This window comes from Emys orbicularis, chromosome 1 (assembly GCF_028017835.1).
Source record: "Emys orbicularis isolate rEmyOrb1 chromosome 1, rEmyOrb1.hap1, whole genome shotgun sequence".
NCBI lineage: Eukaryota > Metazoa > Chordata > Testudines > Emydidae > Emys > Emys orbicularis.
The window spans coordinates 242,906,973-242,931,966 of NC_088683.1; the positions used below are offsets into that span (position 1 = coordinate 242,906,973).

General features: G+C 40.8%; 1 protein-coding gene across 1 annotated transcript; it reads left to right on the plus strand.

The window, feature by feature from the left end:
• The first annotated feature begins 3,441 nt into the window (after positions 1–3,441).
• Positions 3,442–23,025, plus strand: CRLF2 (cytokine receptor like factor 2). Its single transcript, XM_065400688.1, has 8 exons — positions 3,442–3,517; positions 10,330–10,441; positions 11,385–11,560; positions 12,884–13,023; positions 14,073–14,232; positions 16,869–16,983; positions 21,370–21,454; positions 22,768–23,025. The coding sequence occupies exons 1-8, from the start codon at positions 3,442–3,444 to the stop codon at positions 23,023–23,025; spliced, it is 1,122 nt and encodes a 373-aa protein (XP_065256760.1).
• Positions 23,026–24,994: the final 1,969 nt, after the last annotated feature.

The following is a 24,994-nucleotide window of genomic DNA, read 5'->3' on the forward strand; positions in this document are numbered from 1 at the left end:
GTTTCTGGAGCTTCTGGAGACATTGTGTTTATGCCACCTAGAGCTCTCACTCTGCCTGCAATGAGGGGTTGTGCCCTATAGGCACACTAGAGCCCTCAGGCCATATCATTCACAGAATAGTACGAACTGAAGGCCAGACTAGTGCAAATTGGCTCCATTGAGCTAAACTGATTTAAACTGATAAACTCATTGAGCAGCTGAGCATCAGACCTTACTATTCCCTACTAATGTGTCTTCCTCCACTTCGTACAGCACAGAGCACACTGAGAGTGCTGTGTTGGTAATAAAAATACAGTGCTCTGCACTGCAGACAGGAATGACCAGTGTGAACTTTCCGTTTGCATTTCCATCAGCTGTTCCATGGAATGTGTAGCAATGCAAAACAACAAAGAAGAAGAAGAAGAAGAAGTTATACACGGGCTATTGTTTATTTGGGTCCCTAGAAGAAGGAACAAGTAAATTGTCTGAGGCAATTTACTTTGCTGAGATATCCGATGATCAAAGGCCCTTTTCAAACTGAAGATGAGGTAGGGGAATAAAAAGGAGAGGAAGGAAGCTGGTGAGAGCAGCTGCAGATGCTGCAGGACGAGATAGGTGAGCAATTCTGAAAGCAGCTAATCCTGGGTGAAGAACACAATTGCTGGCAGAGGGCCAGGAGTTGCTTATTGGACCAGAACCAAAGATCATTGAACTCAAAGGGAATATTTCCATTGACTTAATGAATGCTGGGTCAGGCCCTAGGAGAGAAGGCACTGCTTGCTCTCTGGGTGATTCTTTAGCAGCTGTCACCCGGCAGCTTACAGCCTTGCTCAGTTCAGCCTCCTTCAGCATCCATGCCTATAAATGATTAACATGCTCTTGGTCTTTGCTCCCTTTGGGACTGAGGGAGGCTGTTTGGACCCTCCTCTCCATCCTGACATGGCTGTGACGGGTTGGATCACACAAACCCCCTTGGGAGCTGCCACCCAATGTACCAAGACTACCCCTGCTCCTGTTTTCCCTGCCAGCCCAGGACTCCAGCACCCTGTCTTGCCAGGCCAGACACTCCCGTCTGCTCCAACACAGACCCAGGGTCTGAATCACTTGTCCCAAAGCTGCAAGTTTACCTGAAAACAGCTCCCAGAAGTGTGCTTGTCTTTAGCACTCAGATGCCCAACTCCCAATGGGGTCTAAACCCAAATAAATCCGTTTTACCCTGCATAAAGTTTATGCAGGGCAAACTCATAAATTGTTCGCCCTCTATAACACTGATAGAGAGATATGCACAGTTGTTTGCTCCCCCAGGTATTAATACATACTCTGAGTAAATTACTAAATAAAAAGTGATTTTATTAAATACAGACAGTAGGATTTAAGTGGTTCCAAGTAGTAACAGACAGAACAAAGTAAGTCACCAAGCAAAATAAAATAAAATGCGCAAATCTATGTCTAATCAAACTAAATACAGATAATCTCACCCTCAGAGATGCTTCAGTAAGTTTTTCTCAGACTGGACACCTTCCAGGCCTGGGCACAATTCTTTCCCCTGGTACAACTCTTGTTCCAGCTCAGGTGATAGCTAGGGGATTCTTCATGATGGCTCCTCTCTCCCTTTGTTGTCTTCCACCCCTTTATATATCTTTTGCATAAAGCGGGAACCCTTTGTCCCTCTGCGTTTCCACCCCCCCTCACTAGAAAAGCACCAGGTTAAAGATGGATTCCAGTTCAGGTGACATGATCACATGTCACTGCAAGACTTCATTGCCCACTTGCCAGCACACACATATACAGGAAGACTAACAGGTAAACACAACCATCTGCAGACAATGGTCCTTGTTAATGGGAGTCATCAAGATTCCAAACCATCATTAATGGCCCACACTTTACATAATTACGATAGGCCCTCAGAGTTATATTTCATATTTCTAGTTTTAGATACAAGAGTGGTACATTTATACAAATGGGATGATCACACTCAGTAGATTATAAGCTTTGTAATGATACCTTACAAGAGACCTTTTGCATGAAGCATATTCCAGTTACATTATATTCACTTATCATATTTTTATAAAACTATTCCAGTTACATTATATTCACTTCTTATTATGTTTTTATAAAACCATATAGACTGCACAACGTCACAATGGGGATAGACATTGGGGATGTTAGGCTGGAGCAGAGGGTCCAAACTAACTTGGCTGTGGCATAGTCTCAGGGGCAAAGGGAGCAAAGACCAAGAGGGTGAGAGTGAGTTAATCATTTATACGTCCCCAAACAAAGTCCTAAACCTGAGCTACGCCTTGATTCACAGGTGGCTGCACTGCAGAACAGATCTCAGGGCTCACAGCATCTTAGTTCATGGACTGAAGATCATTTATCTGTGAAAAATATATAAAAACAGGTAATTATCAAGCTAACTGAAACGGTGGTTAACTCTTTCCCTGCTAGCTCCTGCAGCATCTCTGTGGAGTCAGTTTGTTTTACGCAGTCAGATTGTCGCCTAGGCATGCTCAAAGAGATCCCTTCCTTAGGGTTTGTCTGAGAACCCACTGAAATCAGTGGGAGTCTCTCTGTTGACTTTAAGTGGCTTTGGTTACAGTCCCCAATGTCTTAACATGGGGATTGGTTTCTGAAGTCAATGGAAGTCCCTGAATGAAGAAAAGGGGAATGTAGTAGCTTTGACTTAAAATATATCTTTTCCAAAGTATTTCTTTAGTAATTATGGGCTAGTGAGGGGAGTGCTAAAGAACCTTTTCCTTGTGTCTTCCTTCCTCCCCGGGCCTGGAATAACAGCAGCACCTGCCCTCTTTCCTACAGCTGCAGTCCAACTGAGATTTAGCCAATAGAAAGTGTGGCAAGAAAAAAAATCATCTTATGGCCCTTTTACAGCAACCAGGGGACCACTTAGCTGCAGAGAGGAAAACATACTGCATCCTCTTCGGGGCTATAGCGGCTGCTGTTCTTCCCCAGAATGCCGGAATATTCTGCCCCCTCTCCTTTGCTTACTCCTGGATCCTGCTCTCCCCCTGCTTGTGGAACTGTGGTCAGTAAGAGAGCCAGGTAACGGAGTGTGTCATCATGGTGCACTGGGTCCTGGAGTGCCTTCAGTGCTAAAAATACTCGTCCCCCAAAGCAGACCAGAGGCTGATAGGCATGATTAAGCCTTATACTAGTAATTATTATTATTCAATTACTATTATTCTTCTGCCTAACAGTGGTATCAGATAATGTGAATAACATAGGCAGGCATGTGAAGTGCTGCTGTCCTGTAGTAATATATATTTCATTCATACATTTGTATCTACATGAAAATTAATTTTTTGTTTCCTGTTGTCATTTCCTCTAGTTCCTTCCAGTCTCCGATATTAAGTGGTGAACTCCGGAGGTTAAGATTACTCATGAAGAAATGCTATCAAGGCTTCCAGTGGTAATCTGATCATAGACTAATGAAAATTTGCAAGTATGGGGTTAGTCCTTCAAGCCCATGCAGCAATCTTTATCTTGGGCAACCTGGTGGCTTCTCAACCACTTGCACAAAGTAAGTTGAACTTCCAGATATTAATTTTAAAACCTGATGTGCAGATTCACATTATTTATGTGGATGCTTTATTTGCTTCATGTTTTATCCAGTATAATACCTTTAAAAAAAAAAGGCCTGCTTTATCACTGGTGTAACGTCACAGTGACTTCAGTGGAGCTACACCAGGCATGAATTTGACCCCTGTTTCTTTACAAATCTATAGGGATATAACAGAAATATTTAAAATGGTTTCTTCCAGTTAACATTCAGGGAAGACCTTTGTAAATTTGTGTTTGAAAATAAGGGGAGGGCCTCCTAAAACTCTGAGGAGTGGTACACAGTGCCAAAGTTATAAATTATGCTAGCAGGGATCATGTAAAAAAAATAGAAGTGCAATCTTCTGGCCAGACATTCATATTAAAAAACAGAGATTAAAGTAAGACTTAAACAATTAATATTCTCTCATATTAAACAGTATGTGGGAAAATATGCAGCTATCCATTGACCTGTGGATACTGAAAAAGTATATAATTAATTATACATTTCCCAGGGGGAAAAACCTCACTTATTATTAATTCACAGTAACAGAATGGATATTTGGTAACCTGGACATTAGAATATCTATCTAAGACTTTAGTTATATTGCATAGTATCATTATTAGTCATGCTAAGAAATAAACAAATTGACTTAAAAATCCATAAAGAAAACCCACCCAGCACACATGGGTGATAATTTAACCTTCATTCTTGTTAACATTAAGTTACTGTTTTTCATTTCTGAATTGCATGAAAAAAATCATGGTTTAAGATTCTTCCAACAGTTTATCATTTTCTTTATAAATCTGTTCTATATTATATTATATGTCTGAAACATATCACTTATGGCAACTCAGTGACACACGGACTGATGTTCCAGTGCTAATTACCTGGTGTAGTTATTTACAAAGTGGATGTAACACTCTACTATTCACATATGTTAGATCCAATTTGAACAAACATAAATGACCTCACAAGATGCAAGGCTGTGGAGAATCAGCCTTGTAGTGCCTAGGTACTGCAGTGTCTACTGATCCTACCAATTGTTTGCCACTTCCACCTGCTATGAAGCCCAGTAGATGTAATAAGGAATACATCTCCCCCAGGCATATGCACTCTCTTTCTCTCCATCTCACTCCCTCTCATTTTTAAGACAGGGATTCATTTACCTTTTATTCTGAGTTATGCGAGCTCATTTCATGCTTTTCAGTGCTTACGCTGAGTAGCGCTATTTCCTACATGTAGTTCTACTGACTTAGATGAGATTACTGTCATGGATAAGTAATATTCAGTGCAAGTAGCGGCTGCAGGATCAGTTGCAGGGTATCATTCTCAAGTTGGTTCAATACAGGAGGCTAGGAGCTACTGCATGTGTGGTTGCTTATTAGGTTTTAATCAGTTTGGGGAAATCAGAAGTGGTTTTTCTTGTTTGTTCTGTTTTGTTGTTTTGGTGAGACTGCAACAGTTCCAGAACATTTGTGTTCCACTCTGTTATCTTTGTAGATATGTATTTTTTGTCTGTTCCATTACGTTTCGGCTTATTACGGTGTTCCTTTTGGTTCAATAATAAAGAAAAACATAACTTGTGCTTCGCAGTTCTGCTGCTTACCTAATTGCTCCGGGTTCTACTTGCATAAATTATTGAGGATGGTGGGCTCAACTAATAGTTACATTTTCTGCTTATTTTTCCTATCAGACGACTTACTGCACATGCAGAGATCACGTATTTCATGTATTTATGCTTCTACACACTTCGGTGCATTCAGTGCTCAACTGTGCTGATAAGACCCTGTCTTTGAGGGCCATGTGGTGCGCCATCAATCCTGTTGGAGTTCCAGCAAGAATTTTCCCGCAGAGAACAAAAGTAGAGTTCTCCCCAGAGCTGGAAGAGTTTGACCTTGCTGTGGCCCTTCCAGCAGTGCAGCAGGCTCCCGACTGAGTTCCTGGCCATGTCCACTGGCTGACACAGGAGGGCATGGATCCAGAACAGCTCTTCAGGGCAGGCACTGTCTCTTTGCTGTATGGTTGTACAGAGCCTAGCACAATGAGGCCTTGGCTTCCAGCCATGCTACAGTAACAAATAATTATAATGATAATAATGATTATTAATTAATAACCCTGCTTCTTCCCTGTCATTTTGGGTTGTCATGTGATCTCCCTGCCCTTGTGCAACTGTGGGGCAGTGGGCAAAACAGGGGGCTACAATTATTATGAAATGAGGCACCAGATTGGCTTGTAAAGATCCTGACTGTGTGGATAGTTCAGTGTTTGAGACCATCCCACTTTCCCTCCTTGGAATCATGAAGCCTATGAAAGGGGGAGAAAATATCCCGTTTTATCACTGTACCCTGTTCCCACCCCCCAAGTTAAAATTCTCTGACTTGACTCCCGTGAAAGCCACTTTCCACTGGCAGAAGATGGTTCTCCTTCCAAAAATGCAGTGTCTGCCCATAGAGGACAATAAGCATCCCTGCAGCAAAAGGGGCAGGAAGTGTGGTGCGTAAGAGGGGATTGTCAACATTCGGATAAGCTATGGAAAAGAATCCAAACTACTGGATGCTGATCTGAGTCAACCTTTTAAAATATTATATAATACATTTTCTTTATTTATATTATTATTTGTAAAGATGCACACAGTACTGTCCCAATACTTAAGGAGAGAGCATGGGTCCAGATCATCAAAGGTATTTTACTCCCATTAATTTCAGAGGGAGTCTGAGGATCTGGTCCCTGGTCCCTTCTCTGGAACACATATTGTATTGGAGAGGGCTGTGAAATGTATATGTAATACTAAAGCAAACCCCAAAAGTGCAGAGTCTGATGTTCATTTCCTCAACAGCAATGCATACTTTAATAATCAAATGATTTTAAAATGTATTTAAAATGATATAAGTCCTCTGTAACTGAATACATTCTTTTAAAATCTTTAACAGGTTATGTCATCACTTACCTCTTATGAAGTTCTTAGAAACCAGAGTACATCAGATGGTTCCTACCTCACCAGATGATTTATTATAACTCCCCACTCTCTTTCTATTAATTAATCACTGTTTATTGTTAATGTATTTACAAAGTGTGCACATCAGTGACCATGTTTGCTAGATGTCAAATAGAGATGTGAAAATCTCAGAATTCCAGTCCATAATATGCAGCTGGCCTATAGTTATGTGCAGAATAAGGCCATGATTCTGCAAAGATTCCTGCATGTGGTTAGCTTTACACAATGCACATAGTCCCACTGAAGACAAGAGGACTAAATGTAAAGTTAAGCATATGGGTAAATCTTTGCAGGCTCGGAATCAAAATGACAGTCTTTAAGGTCAAACAAAAAGCATATAAAGCCACAATATAAGGTCTTTATCCAGGGTTAGATTGAGCCTTTAAGGCACAGCCTATACTATAGGATAGTGTGGAGCTATCCTCCCACAGGAGAAGGACCAGGAGGCATGCTTCGTGGGAAGCAACTTACTCTGTCCTTTGTGACCAATCATCTCTATTGGCTTTTTCATGGAGGACAAGAACCCCTGGCCCCACCTCCTCTCCATCCCTTTCCATCCCCTCTGGGATGTCAGAAGGAAGTGATCACAGAGCCTGGGATTCTGCCTTGTGCTTATGAGGGATGTGTAAGGGTGGGTGGGTGTTCTCGCTAAATAGGAAGGATCTGACCCTCAGTTTCCCCAGCAGCCTTTATTTTCTTTTGAAAGGGAATCCAGAGGAGCCCAGGTGGCTTCCCTGATGTGTCCACTCAGAGTCTGCAGATCTTGAACAGTACATAGTTCCTGATGAGGGGCCTCTATGGGGTGGGGGGTTTATGGGGGAATTTGCCATTTAGGTTCCCCTTTGTACATGGAAGGGAAAGGCAGGATCTCAATCAAGGACTTCAGGATTTGGCCTTGAGGAAGGATTGGTTCAGGGGATCGATAATGGGATTACAGAACCTTTCACCTCTTAGTCACTGATTAGTATGGAGAGGAGGTCAGCAGTGATCAAATGCCCTTAGCATATGATGGCTGTGAGGTGTTCTAAGAAAAATAAGTTACATTTTCTGATCCCATTCTCACTGCACTTGTGTCCACATCCCAAAACTACCCCAGCATCACAATTAGCCCTAGAGCTGGCATCCTTGTTGGTAATCTCACCATTGAGACCAAGGATTAAATGCCAATCTGGCATCTTCCACAGGGATTAGTTATTCCTTGTTAAAAGCAATAAATTATAGACTTGTTCAAAAGGACAGGAATTGTGGTTTATTTTTTATGAGTATGTTGAGAGGTCCTTGTGATATGTACTAAAATGACGAGGAAACTTCCAGATATGTACTGACAGTCACCACAAATTTGAAGGGGAATTAACACAAAAAGGTTCACATCTGGCCACCCACAATATTTCTCAGGTATATATAAAGAAATTCAGACCAGGACTTCCCCTAAAAAAAGGACAGTGCTATATCTCACAGTTCCACAGGCCAATAGCTGGCTGAAAGACATTAAAGAAGTAATTCCCCTTGAGAAGGACACATATCCAGCAGACAGCATATGGGCTTCAAGGTACTCCAGAGTCATTTTGGATCCGACATACAAATGCTCCATGTGGATAGGAACACCTCTTTACTGCCTGCCATTATGTTTACCTATAACTCAGTGCATTCTGACATTGGAAAACTAAATGAGCATTGAATTTGACTTAGCCTTGAAAGTATGTGATTAAACAAGCATGCAGTGCAAACATTCACTATTTGTTTTTTATGATTCTAACACATGAAAGTTAACAATTCCTACTTGGTTTATATAATGAAAAATTGTCACAATAATATTAATCAAAATATTTATTTGCCTGCCTCTACAGGCTGTTGTGAAGACTAATGAGTTAACGTGTGTAAAGGGACTTCAAGATGTGTAGTGTTCTGTATACACTAATATAAAAATATTTCAATTTTTTAAAATTTAATAATATGGGATCTTTATTTAAAAGAAGAGATGTGATGGAAAAGTAAGGGAAAGCACACTATACATTTGTCTAACTATTCACAGATATAATTTATGCCCACTTTAAGGCCCTTTCACACTGCCAGAGATGTGTAAAGTGGCCTTTGTGTCAATAAGACTCAGGCCCAATCACCTGTATCCTGCAAGTGCAGAATTGTTCCCTATAGTAATTTTTCTTGTATTATGTGATACATATTTTTAAATGACTCTGAACTGGAACCGTTTATAAAGCTCATTTTTAGGAGTTTTGTTTCTGATATTCAACATAAATTTTCTTACTCTTGATTTCATTCCACTACCTATAGTTATGCTTCTTATATAACCCAGAAGAATTCCTCTGGTTCCTTGATATATGCACCCTTCAAATATTTGTAGCTGTTTATCTTGGCTGTTAGTCAAGCTCCGAGGAATATACTTGATATACCATTGTGGTATTCTAATCAAGCCTGAATAACTGGAAGCAGCATTGGCTTTGATCAGATGCCTAGAATCTGAGCAAGAGGGAAGTCTGGTAGTGGGGAGCAGGAGGATGGGAGCGGAAAGAGGATGTGAGGATAGTATGATGCTCTGAGGTGACCTGGCCATAAGGAGGTAGGGAGAAGTGGCCAGGTCCATTGGGAGAAACCATAAAATTTCTTTTTATCCACTGATCCAAATCTGGGACACTAGCCAAACTAATTCGGAAGGAGAGGGATAAAAAATGGCCAAATCAGTGATGCTGCATATACTATATGGAGGCAGTGCCTCTTTCTAATGATTCCACTTCAAGCAGGTATTTGAAACATTATTTGGCTGAAGCAAATATCAGAAAGTTGGCTAGATTTCCTCTGAAGATCTATTCAAAGCTGAATTTCAGTATAGCCCCACAAGTTATCCAAATTCAGATCTGATACTTCTCTCAGACTGCAACCAATCTGCAGTAAATCTATTGAAGACACTGGAGTTACACCTATTCAAAACTGGCGTGAGAGAAGAAATCAGGACCATTGTTCTTCTTTCCCAAATACTTAATAATTTTGTATTGCTACTCTCTGCATTCCTCCTAATCTGCTGACATCTTTCTGGTATTGAGCTGCACAGAACAAAATGAAATATTCCAGGGCAGTTATACTGGAGTTGTATAATGAGGGACTGACATCAACCTGCTCTGCTGTGTGATGTCTCTGCATATGTTTATGGGCCTATTGTGCTGCCACATGGCCTTGCAGACTCATATCTATTGTTGTACACTATTGGCTTGTCTACACTTGAAATGCTACAGAAGCACAGTTGCAGCATTGTAGACATTACCTACACAGACAGGGGGGTTCTCCCATCGGTGTAGGTAATCCACCTCCCTGAGAGGCTGTAACTATGTCAATGGAAGAATTCTTCTGTCAACCTAGCACTGTCTACACGGGGGGTTAGGTCAGACATCGCTCAGTGTGTGGATTTTTCACACCCCGAGCAATGCAGCTGGGCCGATCTACTTTTTTAGTGTAGACCAGGCCTAACAGTCCCTAGGTGTAGTTCATTCACTACTGTTCTCCAGGTTTCTCCTTCCAAATGTTTCAGATTATATTTCTGCAGAGGCCTTGTTTTGCACTTTTCCAATCTCAATGCCATTATTATTTTCCACCCATATTTCTAACCTCTCTAGGTCCTTTAGTCTTATTTCCCTGCCTTGCAAGTCTTCACATCACCTCTCATTTTTTCTGTCCTCTGTGACTGTGGAGTAATTAAATCGGAACTATTGGTCTCTTAACAAATGTGTGGTCATGTCCTTGATTTCTGGGGTTGAAATTGTTTTGTTTGTCATTGCAATGATAGGTTTGAAAGAAACCATCAAAATCACAGCAGTCAATTTCAATGGTGAACAGATGCAGATCACATGGGCAGCTAAAGACTATTTCCCTGACAGGACTGTGACTTTTTTTTACAGGTAAGTACTGGCAATGGCTATCCTCTTCCCCTTGGTTAATGGCTTTGCTTAGAGATTCTGAAAGTATGTCTACACTGCACTTAAATACCCATGGCCTGTGTCAGCTAACTTGGGCTCGTGGGGGTCTGGCAGCCCGTCTACACCACAATTTTACAATCCCGTAGCCCAAGCCCTGCGAGCCTGAGTCAGCTGACATAGCCACCTGCGGGTGTTTTAATTGCAACGCAAACCTACCCTTAGACATCTCACTCAGTCCAAGTTGTGTTTGAGCTACACCCGCAAATGAAAGAGAAGCTTATATTTGATTCAGATCAATATGCAGACTTGTTTATGTTCGCTCCACACCACAACCCTATTTTCCAAACTAATCATCAGATCTGCTGAATACTTAGCGGCATGCAGGTGGTTACACCCACAGTTTTGTCCATTCTTGTGATGCCCACCAGTGTGTCAGAACATTTGGAGCCATTGTTCACACACACTCACAGCTTTAGCTGATGTTTAATTAAGAGCTGTGTAGCAATCAGTTGATGCTGCAAATGGAAATGAAACATTTATAGTTGCTTTGGGTCAATGACAAGACAGCCAGTAGGAGGTTTACTCAATTGTTAGTGGGTATATGAGACAGCATTCCCAGTAGAATGGTGTAGAAATAGGACACTGTCTGACACAGCTGTTAAAGCAAACCCTTCCCTTCTTAGAAAAGACAATATTAAAGAAACCTCACAATCTCAAATTGTAATGAACAGATGTCTGAAAAGTCAATGGGAATTGGGTACTGGACTCCCCTTCTCCGCTTTGAAAATCCCATCTATAAATCTCCCATGCAAATATCATTTGGGAGAAGTATTTTAATAAGCTAAAGTGACAAAAAGCAGCTAACTCATTTCAATAGATAACAAAATAACTGCGTTAACTAATTTTATTTTGTTTTTACTTGTAGATTTGGCACAGCTCTTCAAAACAGAGCTTGGAAGCAATGCCCCAACTATATACTTGACCAAGGTTACAATTCTGGCTGTCTCTTTAAGACAGAGGGACCCACTCTTACCATCTCTTTTAAGGATAAGAATGGAAGTGAAGAGCTTTTCAATTATACGCTAAAATCTGATTTCTTTAGTAAGTGAGTGAGCAATGACATTACCAAATTCCTTGGTAATGCTAGAGCCTTCAATGATCTTCTTTTGTATTGAGTCTGAGATGAAGAGAGAGAACTATTTCAGAGTATAAAATATTATCAAGGAAGATGACGAATTAGTCAAGTGTATAAAATATTATCAGGAGGGACAAAATAGAATATTGTTCTCTGTTTGGGTATACTGAGGCTGCTTCTTCAACACTTACTTCAGTAGTCACATTGTCTTCACTGGGGCTACTTGTTTTGAATAAAGGCCCCCAAATTCAGATCGAAATCTGGATTTTGAACACTGAAAAAGTAGGTATGTTTGGATTTTGAAATATTTAGTATAGTTGACTATGTAAAACATGTAAACATACATGTAGCAACAACTGGAAGCCTTGGTTCCATTTTCATAGTGGAGGGGTAAATATATGATATCACAATGCCCAAATGACAACAGGTTACAGTGAGAAAGCACTGGAAGAGTAAGAGAAAGGCATTTCCATTTCTCTTACACTTTTATTGGTTTTATGTATGTAGCTGTGTCTTATGGGTTCAACATGTAATGATTATTATTGCAAAGAAATCTACAGAATAGTCGGAACTAATACTAAATGAAATAAAATAAAATAAAATAAACCAGCTATAGAACATCATTGAGCATGTCTTCTAAAGTTAGGATAGCTTCCCGGGAGGAAGGGTAGTTTTATGGCTAAGGCACTGGAGTGGCATTCAGGAACTCAGGTTTAATTCCCAGCTTTGTCACAAACATCCTGTGAGACATTGGGCAAGTCACTTTGGATCTCTGTGCCTGAGTCTTCCATCCCTAAAACAGAGATAATAGTGCTTCAGACCTCACAGGGGTGTTGTGAAAGTTCAGTAATATTTACCAGGTGCTCAGATACTACAGGAATGGGAGTGAAGTAGTTAGATTTCTTTGCAGGTGGTGTGGATCAAAAGAGAGGGTGCACTAAATGTACTTGAGGAAGGGGTGTTATGCTCCAATTCCCATGAAGATGCAACTTCCACTGCTAAGAGGTAAAAAACCAAATGGTTCAAAATATTGTGCCCATAACAGCTGACCATCTGTAAACAATGTGTCAATTTAGAACAGCACAAATGCATGATGCCATGGGTCTGAATTACATTTTGATGTACAGAAAACAGGCCAGCTGGAAAACTGAACCTTTTAGGAGCTCTGAACTGCATGACAGTCTAAAGAATTCCAGGAATGCTTGGGGGTGGGGGCGATGGTTTGAAATGAGTTGTAGTGATCCATTTTAAGAGGGTATTGTGTAATTTATATCTCTTTTTTTCCTCAGTAAAACCCAATCCGCCTGAAAATGTAACCTTCCATTGGAAAGGAGATACAGTTACTATAGAATGTAATAAACCAAAAACACCAGCAAGGTGCTTGGAGCTTGAACTTCAGTATAAAAGCAAGTATGACAAAGAATGGCAGGTGGGTAGAGTTTGCAATTCTCACTTAACATAGGAAAGAGAGGGACTGGCACCTCCACGGAACAGACAGCATAGGTTTTCCCAGCAGGCCCATCCCAGCCCATCCCAGCCCATTAACATACACTTGATGGGCTGGCAGCAGAATAAGGACTAGGCTTCACTGCAAAAAAAAGGTGCATTTTTTCCTTTGGGGTAACTAACACACATATGCTATCCTGAGGTAAACACATGCTGAAGGCCAGACACTTTAATTTAAAGAAAGGTAAAGTTGTCAAGCAAAACAGTCCTATACCTCCTTCAGGGATTGGCCTTGAGGAGTTTACCTCATGGTAAACTAAGTGGCTGGTCTTCACTGTATTTTTACCTCAGGATAGCTCAGAAGTGTTAGTTACCCCCAGTAAAAAACACATCATTTTTTGCAGTGAAGGCAAGCCCTAACATTTGCTAGACTACTGGATATCTAATGTGTGCTGAATGTCAGCATTCCAGTAAATGGCCACATTTCAAGGGAGTTACACTTCACTGCTTATGCACATGTCAAGAAGACATAGAGGAAAGGCAATATTTAAAGAATGGGAGCACGGAGGGGAGTCATAAATGGGAAATGAAGATGAAAAATGGGAAAAAGAAGAAAAACAACAGAGAACAGGAGATGGGAAAGAGACAATGTTCCAGGCATTTTATTTATCTAGAACATAAATACCAGCTTTACATTTCATTTCATGGAATTAATTCTTCCTAGGCTCATAACTAACATGTGTATGCTTTGTGGACCAAAGCTAATTCTGTTTGTTTCACTACAAATAATTATTGAGGCATAAATGTAACAAAGAACTATATGTTAACTTAACTGTAACATTGTTTAATGCTAGAAATGGGTCTGAATGAGGAAAATCCATCCAAGATCCACATCTCCTAAACTTTTTGGGGATGTTCTATTTGTGTCAGCCCATTTCTTATGTTTGTTATTACAATGATCTAGTATAATACTGTGAGAAGAAAAATATATGTTGGAACTAATCATTAATGATCAAATATCTTCCTGTCCAGTCTAGAAAATCTGCATGTTGCAAAGTTGAAGAGCAAGGGTTTGATCCTGAAAAGTGCTACTCCTTCCGAGTCAGATTGGAAAGAACATCCATTTGCAATAGAATTCCTTATGCCAGTGAATGGGCAGAGGTAACAGTTTGGAGAAATGGCAGCTTACTAGGTAAATGCTAAGCTACATTCATATTCTTAGCTGGAAATATAATCAGAGGAGGGGAGGCTGGGAGACGGGATGTCAGGTGGTGCATCAGGTTAATTCAAAGTAAAGATCTAGTCAACACTGGAACAACTGAGTCTAAAGCAGCACTGAGAATTCTGGCCTTTGCCCTGAAGTGCATCATTGATTTAAGACATTAATATGGAAGTGGAGAATTTCCCTCGAATCTGTCAAATACTTGGGAAGTGACACAGACAGTTGCTGCCATGTTTCAGGCTCTTCAGTGACTTCTGTGGGGAGGTCGTGACATCAAGCTTGCTACGAAGTTGTGGACCTACACAACCGTGGTTATACCGACTCTGTTGTACGGCAGTGAAACTTGATCACTGCTCCATATTAAGTGGCAGGACAAGATCCGAAATGAGAATATTTGAAACTGAAACCAACAGCCACCTCCATCAATGATGGTTTGGTTTCATTGGCTTTCTTGGTACAGAGATATTAATAGGGTGGAATATCAAGGAATTACGAAGTATGTTTATCTAGGAATGCTGCTACACAGCTGACAATCGTCTGGTCACCAAAAGCTTTGGTGACACAATAAATTTGCCAGCAATAGACATAAACTGAATATCTAGCCAGACCACCTAAAGGACCAGGTAGAGATTGATGTGGGTGGTGCTCAATCTGCAAGGAGAATACCTCCCTTTGCAATTTGCCATCATGATGATGGATGGATGAGGTTAATTCATAGCCCTTTGAAACATAATTTGATTCATGAGTGCAAATTGGGGTTGGTGGCCTGATCCTTCAATTCATATCTATGTTGCTGTAGCTGTCCCAAGCAAGTACTGATTTGGCCAGTAACAAATAGGCTTTGTATTACAGTAGCACCTAGATACCCGAAATGAAATTAGTTTCCAATTGTGCTAGGCCCTGTACAATTTCCCTTTAAAGTGGGAAGTTTGTCACTGCACGATTTCAGAATTACAGTGACACTGATAATTATACACAAAGCTGATTCATGGATTGTTCAAAAGTTGTGTGCAATTTTTCAATGACAGAGATAAATAAGGAAAAGATGCTGCCTCTGCCATTGAGATCTCATATGTATGATTTAATGTTTTGTTCTAGATAATACCTTTTCCTTTTTACCACAGTTTTATCTACCTTGTCTGGTCAGTCTGTAAGATATATATGCTGCTGACATACCTGTTTGATAGAACTCTTTAGGTTTCCTTGCTGTTATTTATTTATTTAGATTTATAAATGCAAAATTCCCATCCATAGCTCTGGGAATTTAGCTAGAGTTCATACATCCAATAATCACTATAATTATGAGATAATACAAAGAATATAGTGCAATATAGTAATAGAATAAAATAGAATACCACAATAACCGCCAATAAAATTAAAATTGAAATACCCACAGCCAATTAAGACTCAATGCCTTTAACCATCAGTCAACCATTCCCTACATCCTCCGAAAACAGAAGGGCTTTTCAGCATGTCTGGATGGTTAACAGATCCAGGTTCTGGCAGGCCAAAGGTGGAAGTATAAGAGTCGAGTGGCCTTCACAGAAAATGCCACACCAGCAATCCCATCATGTTCAAAATGAGAGAACTCTACCAGTGTAGGCTGAGAGAAGGTGTCTCCCAAGTAGCCAGCTCACTTTTAAGGATTTGTAAGTTAAAATCAACACTTGGTATTCCACCTACAAAGTAACAGGCAGACAGTGCTTCCCCCCACCCCTCCCCGCCACTTGGGGCAGCAGAAAACCTGGAGCCGGCCCTGGATCTAACAAGACCCCTAGTGCCATTCTGTGCCTCGTTCTTCTAAGTACAGTCTCAAAGACAGACCACATTAAGTTACAGGACACTTTTCATCAGCTTTAGTAGGTTTGGATGATCCCTTATCGCTTTGCTGGAAAGCAATACTCCCAATGAGTACCATGAACCAGTAGAGAGAATTGCTGTAGTTACATAAACACAGGCAGTCACTCAGTCCCCACACCTTCATATCAGATCTCCACAAGGTGCCATCCACTAGGCTTTATAGGAACTGAGTCTCCCAGACCTGCAGAAGAGCTCTGTGTAAGCTGAAAAGCTTGCCTCTGGTTTTGTCTACACTACCACTTTTGTCAGTAAAACTTTTGTTGGCACCCCCCCCGACATAAGTTTCACCGGCAAAAGTGCTGATGTGGACAGCGTTATGCTGGCAGGAGAGGCTGTCCTGCTGACGTAGGTAACACCACTCCTTGGGGGTGGCTTAATTATGCCGGCAGGAGAGCTCTCCCTTCGGCATAGAGCGGCTACATGGGAGACCTTACAGCAGCACAACTATAGTGGTACAGCTGTGCTGATGTAAGGTCCGTACCGTAGACATAGCCTCTCTCACCAACAGAAGTTGGTCCAATAAAAGATATTACCTCACCCACCTTGTCTCTCTAACACCACCAGAAGGCATTTCATTGCAAGGATGAAGGAACTGTGCTTTTCTTTTGCAGAGTTAGATTAGTTTGTCTTGTTTCTTCCTTAACATTGCTATTGTTTTAAAGAGAACATCTGCAATAGGTACATTTATAAATTTACATTTATAGAAACATGACATTTTAAAATATTATTTTTGTGATTACGCCTAGATTCATGTGCTGATGATATAAAGCCTCTGTCAGACAATGTGATCCTTTTAATTTCTGTGCTGGCAGTCCTTCTAGTAATATTCCTCCTTCAGATTTTTGTGTGCAAATGCCAAAGGTAAGTGTTACTGGTCCCTACTGATATTTGTGTCATGATAATACAACATATGTAAAAAATGTGCATATTTTGATTCTCTCCTTCTCCCACCATCCATTGTTGTTTGTCCTCTTAAAGTGCAAATTCTTGAGGCCAGGGATTGCGTGTTCCTTGTGGTTGTGTCCTATGCCTCGCACATTGTAGGTGATACTGGAAAACAAAGAATAAGTAAATATGCTCCCCAACCTAATATGCTCCCACTGGTCTTTATGATGCCATGGAATCATTGCCCAACCAAAGAATCTCTGGCACCTTCAGCCTACAGTCTACAGACTGCAGACCCAGTCATTCACTCTTAGTTTCCTGCTGCCATCCCTGTACAGAGCACGTCTCTGGAGTGCCTATAATCAGAGATCCCGACTCTCACCACCATAGAAGCAGGGAACTCTGCAGCTGCAGACACATACTTTCTACTAGAGGAGCTAAGAACAGAAGGTGAGAATTTCCTTCTACCTGAAGAGTGACAGTTGGAAGGATGATGGAGTGGCAGGGTGAGAAAGGCAGGGTAACAAAGAAGAAAGTATGACAAAAGTAAAGGGGAGGAGTGCAAAAGATGTGAAAGGGGAAGATAGGAGAGGTGGTGGTGGAACAGATGAGCAAGAAAAGGAGGCAGGTAAAAGATGAAAAGGTGTAAAGGATGATTACATGGGAGGGCTTCAAATAGTGGTAGAGGAGCAGGGGATAGGAGAGGTGAAGTGAGTGGCAGTCTCCTGATCTGTTTAATGGCCTTAACAAGACTACCATAACCCTCAGTGATGTTGTGAAGATTCTGTCAGTAGTACCTGGAAAGCACTTTGGGCCCCTTGGATGGAAATAGTATTATTGTAATAATCCATACTTACATTACTGCTTGAATGACAAATGTGGGATCAAAGCCCCAAGACATCTGCATTTGCTTTTCTCTTTCTTTTATAAATTGTAAAGATAGTTTAAAAATAGCATCTCCTGGCTGGGGTTTATAAAACATTGGCACTAGATTCTTCTTACCAACTCCCTCACTTGCCTTCCTGCCCCATCCGATCTATTACAAATGAAATGTGAGAAACAAAAGCTGAAACTTTGTGGCACCGAAGTGCACGTTGGAAGCAACATAATCGTAACAGCTGTGAGCACTCAAAAGAAAATCCATTTTATGAGCATTCTGTCTTGTTAACAGTCTTTCGGGCTTGCAATTCCAAGGAGAATTTAGGCTGTTTCTGTTAATTTTTTGAGCTACAGTACTAAATATTAAAAGGGTGCATGTTGCAAGAGTGATAGCTATTATGGAACTTGAATCGTGTTTAAAGAAGCTGCAGTTGAGAATATTCATTATTGTTTGTATATTTCTATTGTATAACCATTATGCATGGCAATTAGCAACTTAAATTAAGACAGGCACAATATAAAGGGACAAATATAGGGCAGGGATGCATGAGGGGAGGGTGGTGGAGAAAAGAAATATATATATATATATATATATATATATATATATATATATATATATATATGGTCTATGTGACCATAGACTAAAATTCTCCTTGAAGAAGTGTGCTTTGTGAAGTAACTCAGCCTATGTCTACACTGCAATCAAAGGTGTGATTTGCAGCTCAGGTAGGTATACTCATGCTAGCTTTAATCTAACTAGGTTGCTAAAAATAGCAGTGTAGACCCAGCAGCGTGGGCTTCAGCACAGGCTGTAGAAGCCTCCAGAATCCTGAATGTATACTCGTATTGCTAGCCCATGGTAGGGTGTGTATTGCCAGGTCTTCACTGCTATTTTAGCTCTACTAGCTAGATTAAAGCTAGCAGGGATATGCCTACCTGAGCTGCAATCACACCATTGATTGCAGTGGAGACATACCCCATGGCCTCACCTACTTAAGAAAGGTGCATTGGTTTAACTAAACACATTTAGTTAAACTGGGGCAAAGCCCAGTATGGAAATTTTTATTTTGATCTAGCTCAAATGAGTTAGAAATCAGTTTAAGCTAAACCAAAATAAGCCACCCTTAAACTCAAATAAGAGCATCCATACAAGGGTTTGCATTGGTTTATGCAATTTTTTTTAAAACGGATATTAAGTTAAATGAATACAACTTTCTTGTGTTGACAAAGCAGTAGAACAGGAAAGAGTGGAAGCATGGCAGGTGGGCCTGGGAAAGGGCCTCTGGGCATGAAGGCTACATGAAAGAAAACGTGTTTGTCCTAGTGCAGGGGTTCCCAAACTTGGTTCACGGCTTGTTCAGGGTAAGCCCCTGATGGGCCATGAGACGCTTTGTTTACCTAAACGTCCACAGGTACGGCCGCTTGCAGCATCCAGTGGCTGGGAATGGCGAACTGCGGTCACTGGAAGCTGCGAGCGGCCGTATCTGCGGACACTCAGGTAAACAAAGCATCTCGCAGCCCGCCAGGGGCTTACCCTGAACAAGCCACGAACCAAGTTTGGGAACTTCTGTCCTAGTACAATGGGGTCCTGATCCATAACTGGGGCTCCCAGGCACTACAGTAATACAAATAACAATAATACAGCTAATGGCTACATTTTGGAAGGCTTGACCTTAAAGGGTCACATCTGCCCATTTGATATAACACAAACTATCTCTTTCCAAACATCAATAGGACCTAAAAATAAACTAGAGAGACAGTCTCTCCCAGCTGAATTTCTGCCAACCTTCCAACAATGTGTGAGTTGTGGGAGGGCTCTAGCCCTTGAAAGCTAAGGGTTTGTCTACACTAGCACTTTTGTTGGTAAAACTTTTGTTGGTCAGGGGTGTGAAAAAACATACCCCTGACTGACATAAGTTTCACCGACAGAAGCTCTCCCGCCGACTCATTGGGGGGTGGTTTAATTATGCCGGCAGGAGAGCTCTCTCCTGTAGGCATAGAGTGGCTACACGGGAGACCTTACAGTCGGCAGCTGCAGCGATACAGCTGTGTCATTGTAAGGTCTGTAATGTAGACATAGCCTCAGTCTTTCCCAGAGTAACTATGAAATTCCATACAGTGGCCTTGCAGCACCTCTTGATTTGTACTTGAAGCTTCTCAGATTCCAAATGTAGAATCCCGTCTGAACACTGGCTGCCAGGAAGGAGCTACTTTTAATTCCCATGCTATTGCTGGATTTGACTTCAAGATCAGACTACTTGGCACTCAATTACTTACCTGATAATGAAGTCAGCTTTAGAACATAACATAAGAACATAAGAAAGGCCGTACCGGGTCAGACCAAAGGTCCATCTAGCCCAGTATCCTGTCTACCGACAGTGGCCAATGCCAGGTGCCCCAGAGGGAGTGGACCAACAGGCAATGATCAAGTGATCTCTCTCCTGCCATCCATCTCCATCCTCTGACGAACAGAGGCTAGGGACACCATTCCTTACCCATCCTGGCTAATAGCCATTAATGGACTTAACCACCATGAATTTATTCAGTTCTCTTTTAAACGCTCTTATAGTCTTTAAACGCTGCACTTTAATGGCTGCTGAGGAGCTGGAAGTCAACACCTTAATTCAGGCTTCTAGATATGCTGCACCGAGAACTTCCTTTTCTCGTACTTCCCCAGACTTTTCTTCCTTTCATTTTCAGGGACCACTAGGGTGATTATGAGGGTGCAGAGGTGACTCTTCCAGTCCTATGAGGCCTACGGCCAGGACTAGAGTAGTTTTCCAGAGGAAATTAAAAAAGAGTTTTTCAGTGCAAAATGCTATCTGTTCCACTTTATTTACTGCTCCTATTTAGAGCCCAAATTAAATCTTTAAAACCAACTGTTTTTTCCTATTAGCGATAAGCTGACTTTCACTCCTTTGTTTCTCTGTCAACTGCCTGCTTCAGTACTAGACAAGATCAAAGCACCAGTGATCTTGGCATCAGTCTCTGTTGCACTGATGAGCAAAGTCAGCCCATACAAGATGATGCCAATGTTAAGATTTATAGTTTGCATGTCTGTGCTCATCATTTTAGATCTACAGTACACTTATTACAGCTCTACAAAAGCTGCCAACTGCCAAAACCACAGAATTAGCTTTTTTTTCTCTCTGAAAAATCCCATGCTGTTGAACCACAGTTACATTATTGGAGATAAGTTACTGGAAAGCCCACGGATGTTATAGGCCCAGAATTGCTTCTCCTCTGCACTCTGTTTATGCTACTCTGAATAGCAGAAAAGCAGAAACAGGCCTCAGTTCTGTAGCAGGCATACAGCCACTATGACTGGCTCCTACACCACAACTCCAGAAGGGAGGGGACATGGCCAGATATGCTGTGCTCAGGTAATTCCCAGTCAGTGGATAGTTCCTTTGGGATAGTTACCAGCTGGCAGAGTTTAGAGCAGCTGAATGCTTACCGTACTTTGTTTTGTTCTATTTACAGATTTCAGAAGTCAGTCATGCCTGTTATACCAGACCCAAAGCATATATTTTCTGATCTCTTTAATGATCATAATGGAAACTTCCAGGTAAATATCCAAGCACTCTTGAACTTCCTTGGTGAGGTTGCATTCATTCCAACACAACAGTCCTACTTTGCACATAATTTAAAAAATGCAGCCTACCTTTGTGGTCTCTTTTGAAGTTTAAACTAAGTGCTCTCTGATCCAAAAGCAGCCTCTCACTCTACTACTTGACCACCTGGTCTTACAGAAGAATGATTATTATTACTTATTTGCACTATAGTAGCACATAGGGACCCCAATCATAGAAGAGGACTCAATGTGCTAAAGACTGTACAAAGACAGTTCCTGCCCAGGGGAGTTTGCAGTGAAAGTAGAAGAGAAGATATGTGGAAACATACAGACAGACAGGGTAAGACTGAAGCAATGGTGGCCAGCATGAAAAGCAGAGATCACAGCATGCCAAATTACTGTACAATCTGCTTTCCAGACCTCCTGTCACAAAAGGCCACAAGCCTTTGTCCTTTACAAAACTAACCACGGTTTCCCAACTTGCCTGATTTACCACTATGCCCTCCAATCCTTTAGCACACAGCTTGCTGTGAAACAGCAAATCTTCAGACAACCTGACAGAGGAACGAACTTTGTGTTTGCTTCCAAATTAAGTTGAAATGTATATAGCTTACATGAAGAGCATTTTTATTTGAATACTCTTGAATCTGCCCAGCACCTTACCATCTAGACTATGCTATAGCTGAAAACAGCCTGGCAAAATAATTAGGAATATTCACTAACTGATGCATAATAGCTACTGGGCCACCGTTACAATGGTGATGAAAATGAAAACCAATAATAATGTTTTACTTGTGAGTCAAAAATGTACTTGCCCAAGGTAAGTTTGAAAAGATACAAAATAATAATAATTAATAATACAATGCAAAATAATAATAAAGGGCCTGATCCTTAATCAGGCAAATCTCCCACTGAAGTCAATTTGAGTTTTGATTGAGGTAGGACTTGGCTTAAAGGATTTGCAAAACCATGACAAATGGAGGGGGGGAGGGAGGTAATGTATTAATCTAGTGTATTTTGAAGGCACCTATCACTTAAGTGCTATATAATAATTAAATCCAACACTTGAAGGTGTCCTTAGTGGTAATTTTCTTGAAGTTTTCCTTGTTCTTTGTGTGCATTCATGTTTTTTGCTTTTGTCTTATTTCCTGCTTGCCTGCTATTTCCTTCTTTCCAACATGACATCCCCCAATTGTGTAGGTCCTGGGGTCATGCCATTACTGGAGCAATGGTGAAGGTCACTGTAGCCTATGCTTGCTTCAAATGAAATTAGGGTGTTTGCTGACACCAACATTTCATTCTCCTAGGAATGGATTGACAAAACTGACAATGCAATGGGCCAAACCAAGATGGAATGTGTAGAACATGAGTGCATCATTGAGGAGAGAACTGAGCAGGAAGATGAGAAGGAAGCTAGTGAAAAGCTTTGTGAATTGTCAAACATGAATGAAAGAGATTATCTGAGTTCTGCTCATAACACTTGCCTGCCACCACCAGCCAGTGATACAGTTTCTTTCAGGAGTTTTAAGTTTTGTATGAATGAAGACATGTATGTCATCTTATGAAACTATATAATGCAGTAGGAACGTATGGTGTCCGGAAAAGGTACACAGGATCCTGATGAGTTTAAAGGAGCATCTAAGTACAGTAAAAAGTTAGGATCAGGCTTGCCTAGCATAACATAGAAAGCTATCCAATCTGGATCTGGATTGCAACTTTCCCAGAATTTAGCGACAACCTATGCAGGCCCATTAGAGAAACAAGAGGGCATGGCAATTCAGGTGTATTTGGTTTAGGGGCTCTAGTTTGGGCCCATCTCTATGGCTAAACCGAGCCCCGTCCTGCATGGTGAGCGTTCAAAGAGCCCTGCTCACTCACTACACACCTTTTAAGAGCTGGGCACAAACACAGTCCTTGATCTGAGGGAGTGCACGTACTATGTGCAGTTAATGAAAACAATAGCACTAGCCTCCCTGAGTGGGCAGAAAATGTAATAGTTAGGGCAGCGCCATCGACCTGCCTTCTCCTTCTCACCCGGTAGCAGAAGATGGTGGAGTACATGTGACACCTTTCCAAAGGGGATGGCAGGAGCTGTGCACTCTCTGCTCTCCAGATGTCATCCTTCCTGCCGCAAGCACAATGCTTCCAGCAGCTCTCATGGATGGGGTAAACATTTGCACTGCACCTAATGGAGCTAGGATCTGAAAAAAAACATAATCTGCCCCCAGGAATATGATAGTGAGGATGTACAGAATCACACTGGGTCCTGATCCTGCAATGAGCTCCGTTTGGGCAGCCCTTTCAAATGTATTAGGGGGTCCATGCAGGCACAGAAGTCTGTGCATGTGGATCTTATTGCAAGATCAGGCTCATGGCATCTAGTCATGTCCATGTCCTTAAGGTTTTCTCTTCATATAGTAGACACATTCTTGTAGACAAATGGGATAATTCACCCTTAATGCTGGATTGATTTGACTGAGAAAGTCTCATCTTTGCTCGATATTTTAAATCTTCTTTTAGCATGTTCAGCAACTGTAGATTTTATTAATGACTTGCTGTTCATATATCAGCCTTTTATTGTATGTGTTCCAACTTCAGCTAAAGTATGTCATATTTTTGTTCTCTAACCTCATTTTGTTAGATAGCAGACTCGGGAAAACCCACTTGATTCATCCAAACTGTGTTTTGTATATCTTCCTACATCATTTAATGTGCATGCTTCTTGAAAGCAAACATTGTAGTCAAACATCTAGGATGAAATTCATCCCTGGCATAAGTCGATTTAAGGCAAAGTAGGTACACCAAGGATTAATATGTCGGTCTAGCTTCTCAGTTAGTGTAAGTTGACATTACTGTATGGAAATGGAGCTGGTCAGAAAAACCACTGATGAAGTCATTTTCTGAGAGACAGTGAAGTGCCTTTGAAACAGAAATGCTTTATGAACTAATGTTGATTTTACCGAAATTTCATTGTGGAGAAAAATGAAAAATAAAAACAAACAAAGAAAAAGAAAAAGAAAAGTCGCCACAATGTCAAAATGGCATGTTGACTTTTTTCAGGAAAATAAATCAATTTTTAAATTTTGAAATGACTTTTCATTTTGAATGTGTAATGTATTATATTATATATTATAATATAAAATAAAAAGTCAAAATAGAAACAAAACATTTTGATCAATTGAAACAATTTGTTGTTTTTGGACCTTTGTGAATAAGTTATACGTTTGGGAGTTTGTTCTGATTCAGAATGAAGCCAAATTTTTAAATCTCAAAATTCTTTTCAAAACAGAATTTCTGTCTTCCACATGCATCTAGACACATGTATTCAAAGCTGTTAAAAATATTGATTAAAGAAATAAAAAAGATGTTTTCTTACAAGTGTTGAAGTTGATTCTTATGGTTACATGTGATCAGGCGTTAGTCATTCTGTGGTGTCTGAGGAACTAGCCCAAAATGTGTCACATATACAGTTTGGGAGGGGAAGTGAGAAAATGTACTATACCAATTAAGAGGTGTGACATTTAATAACTGAAA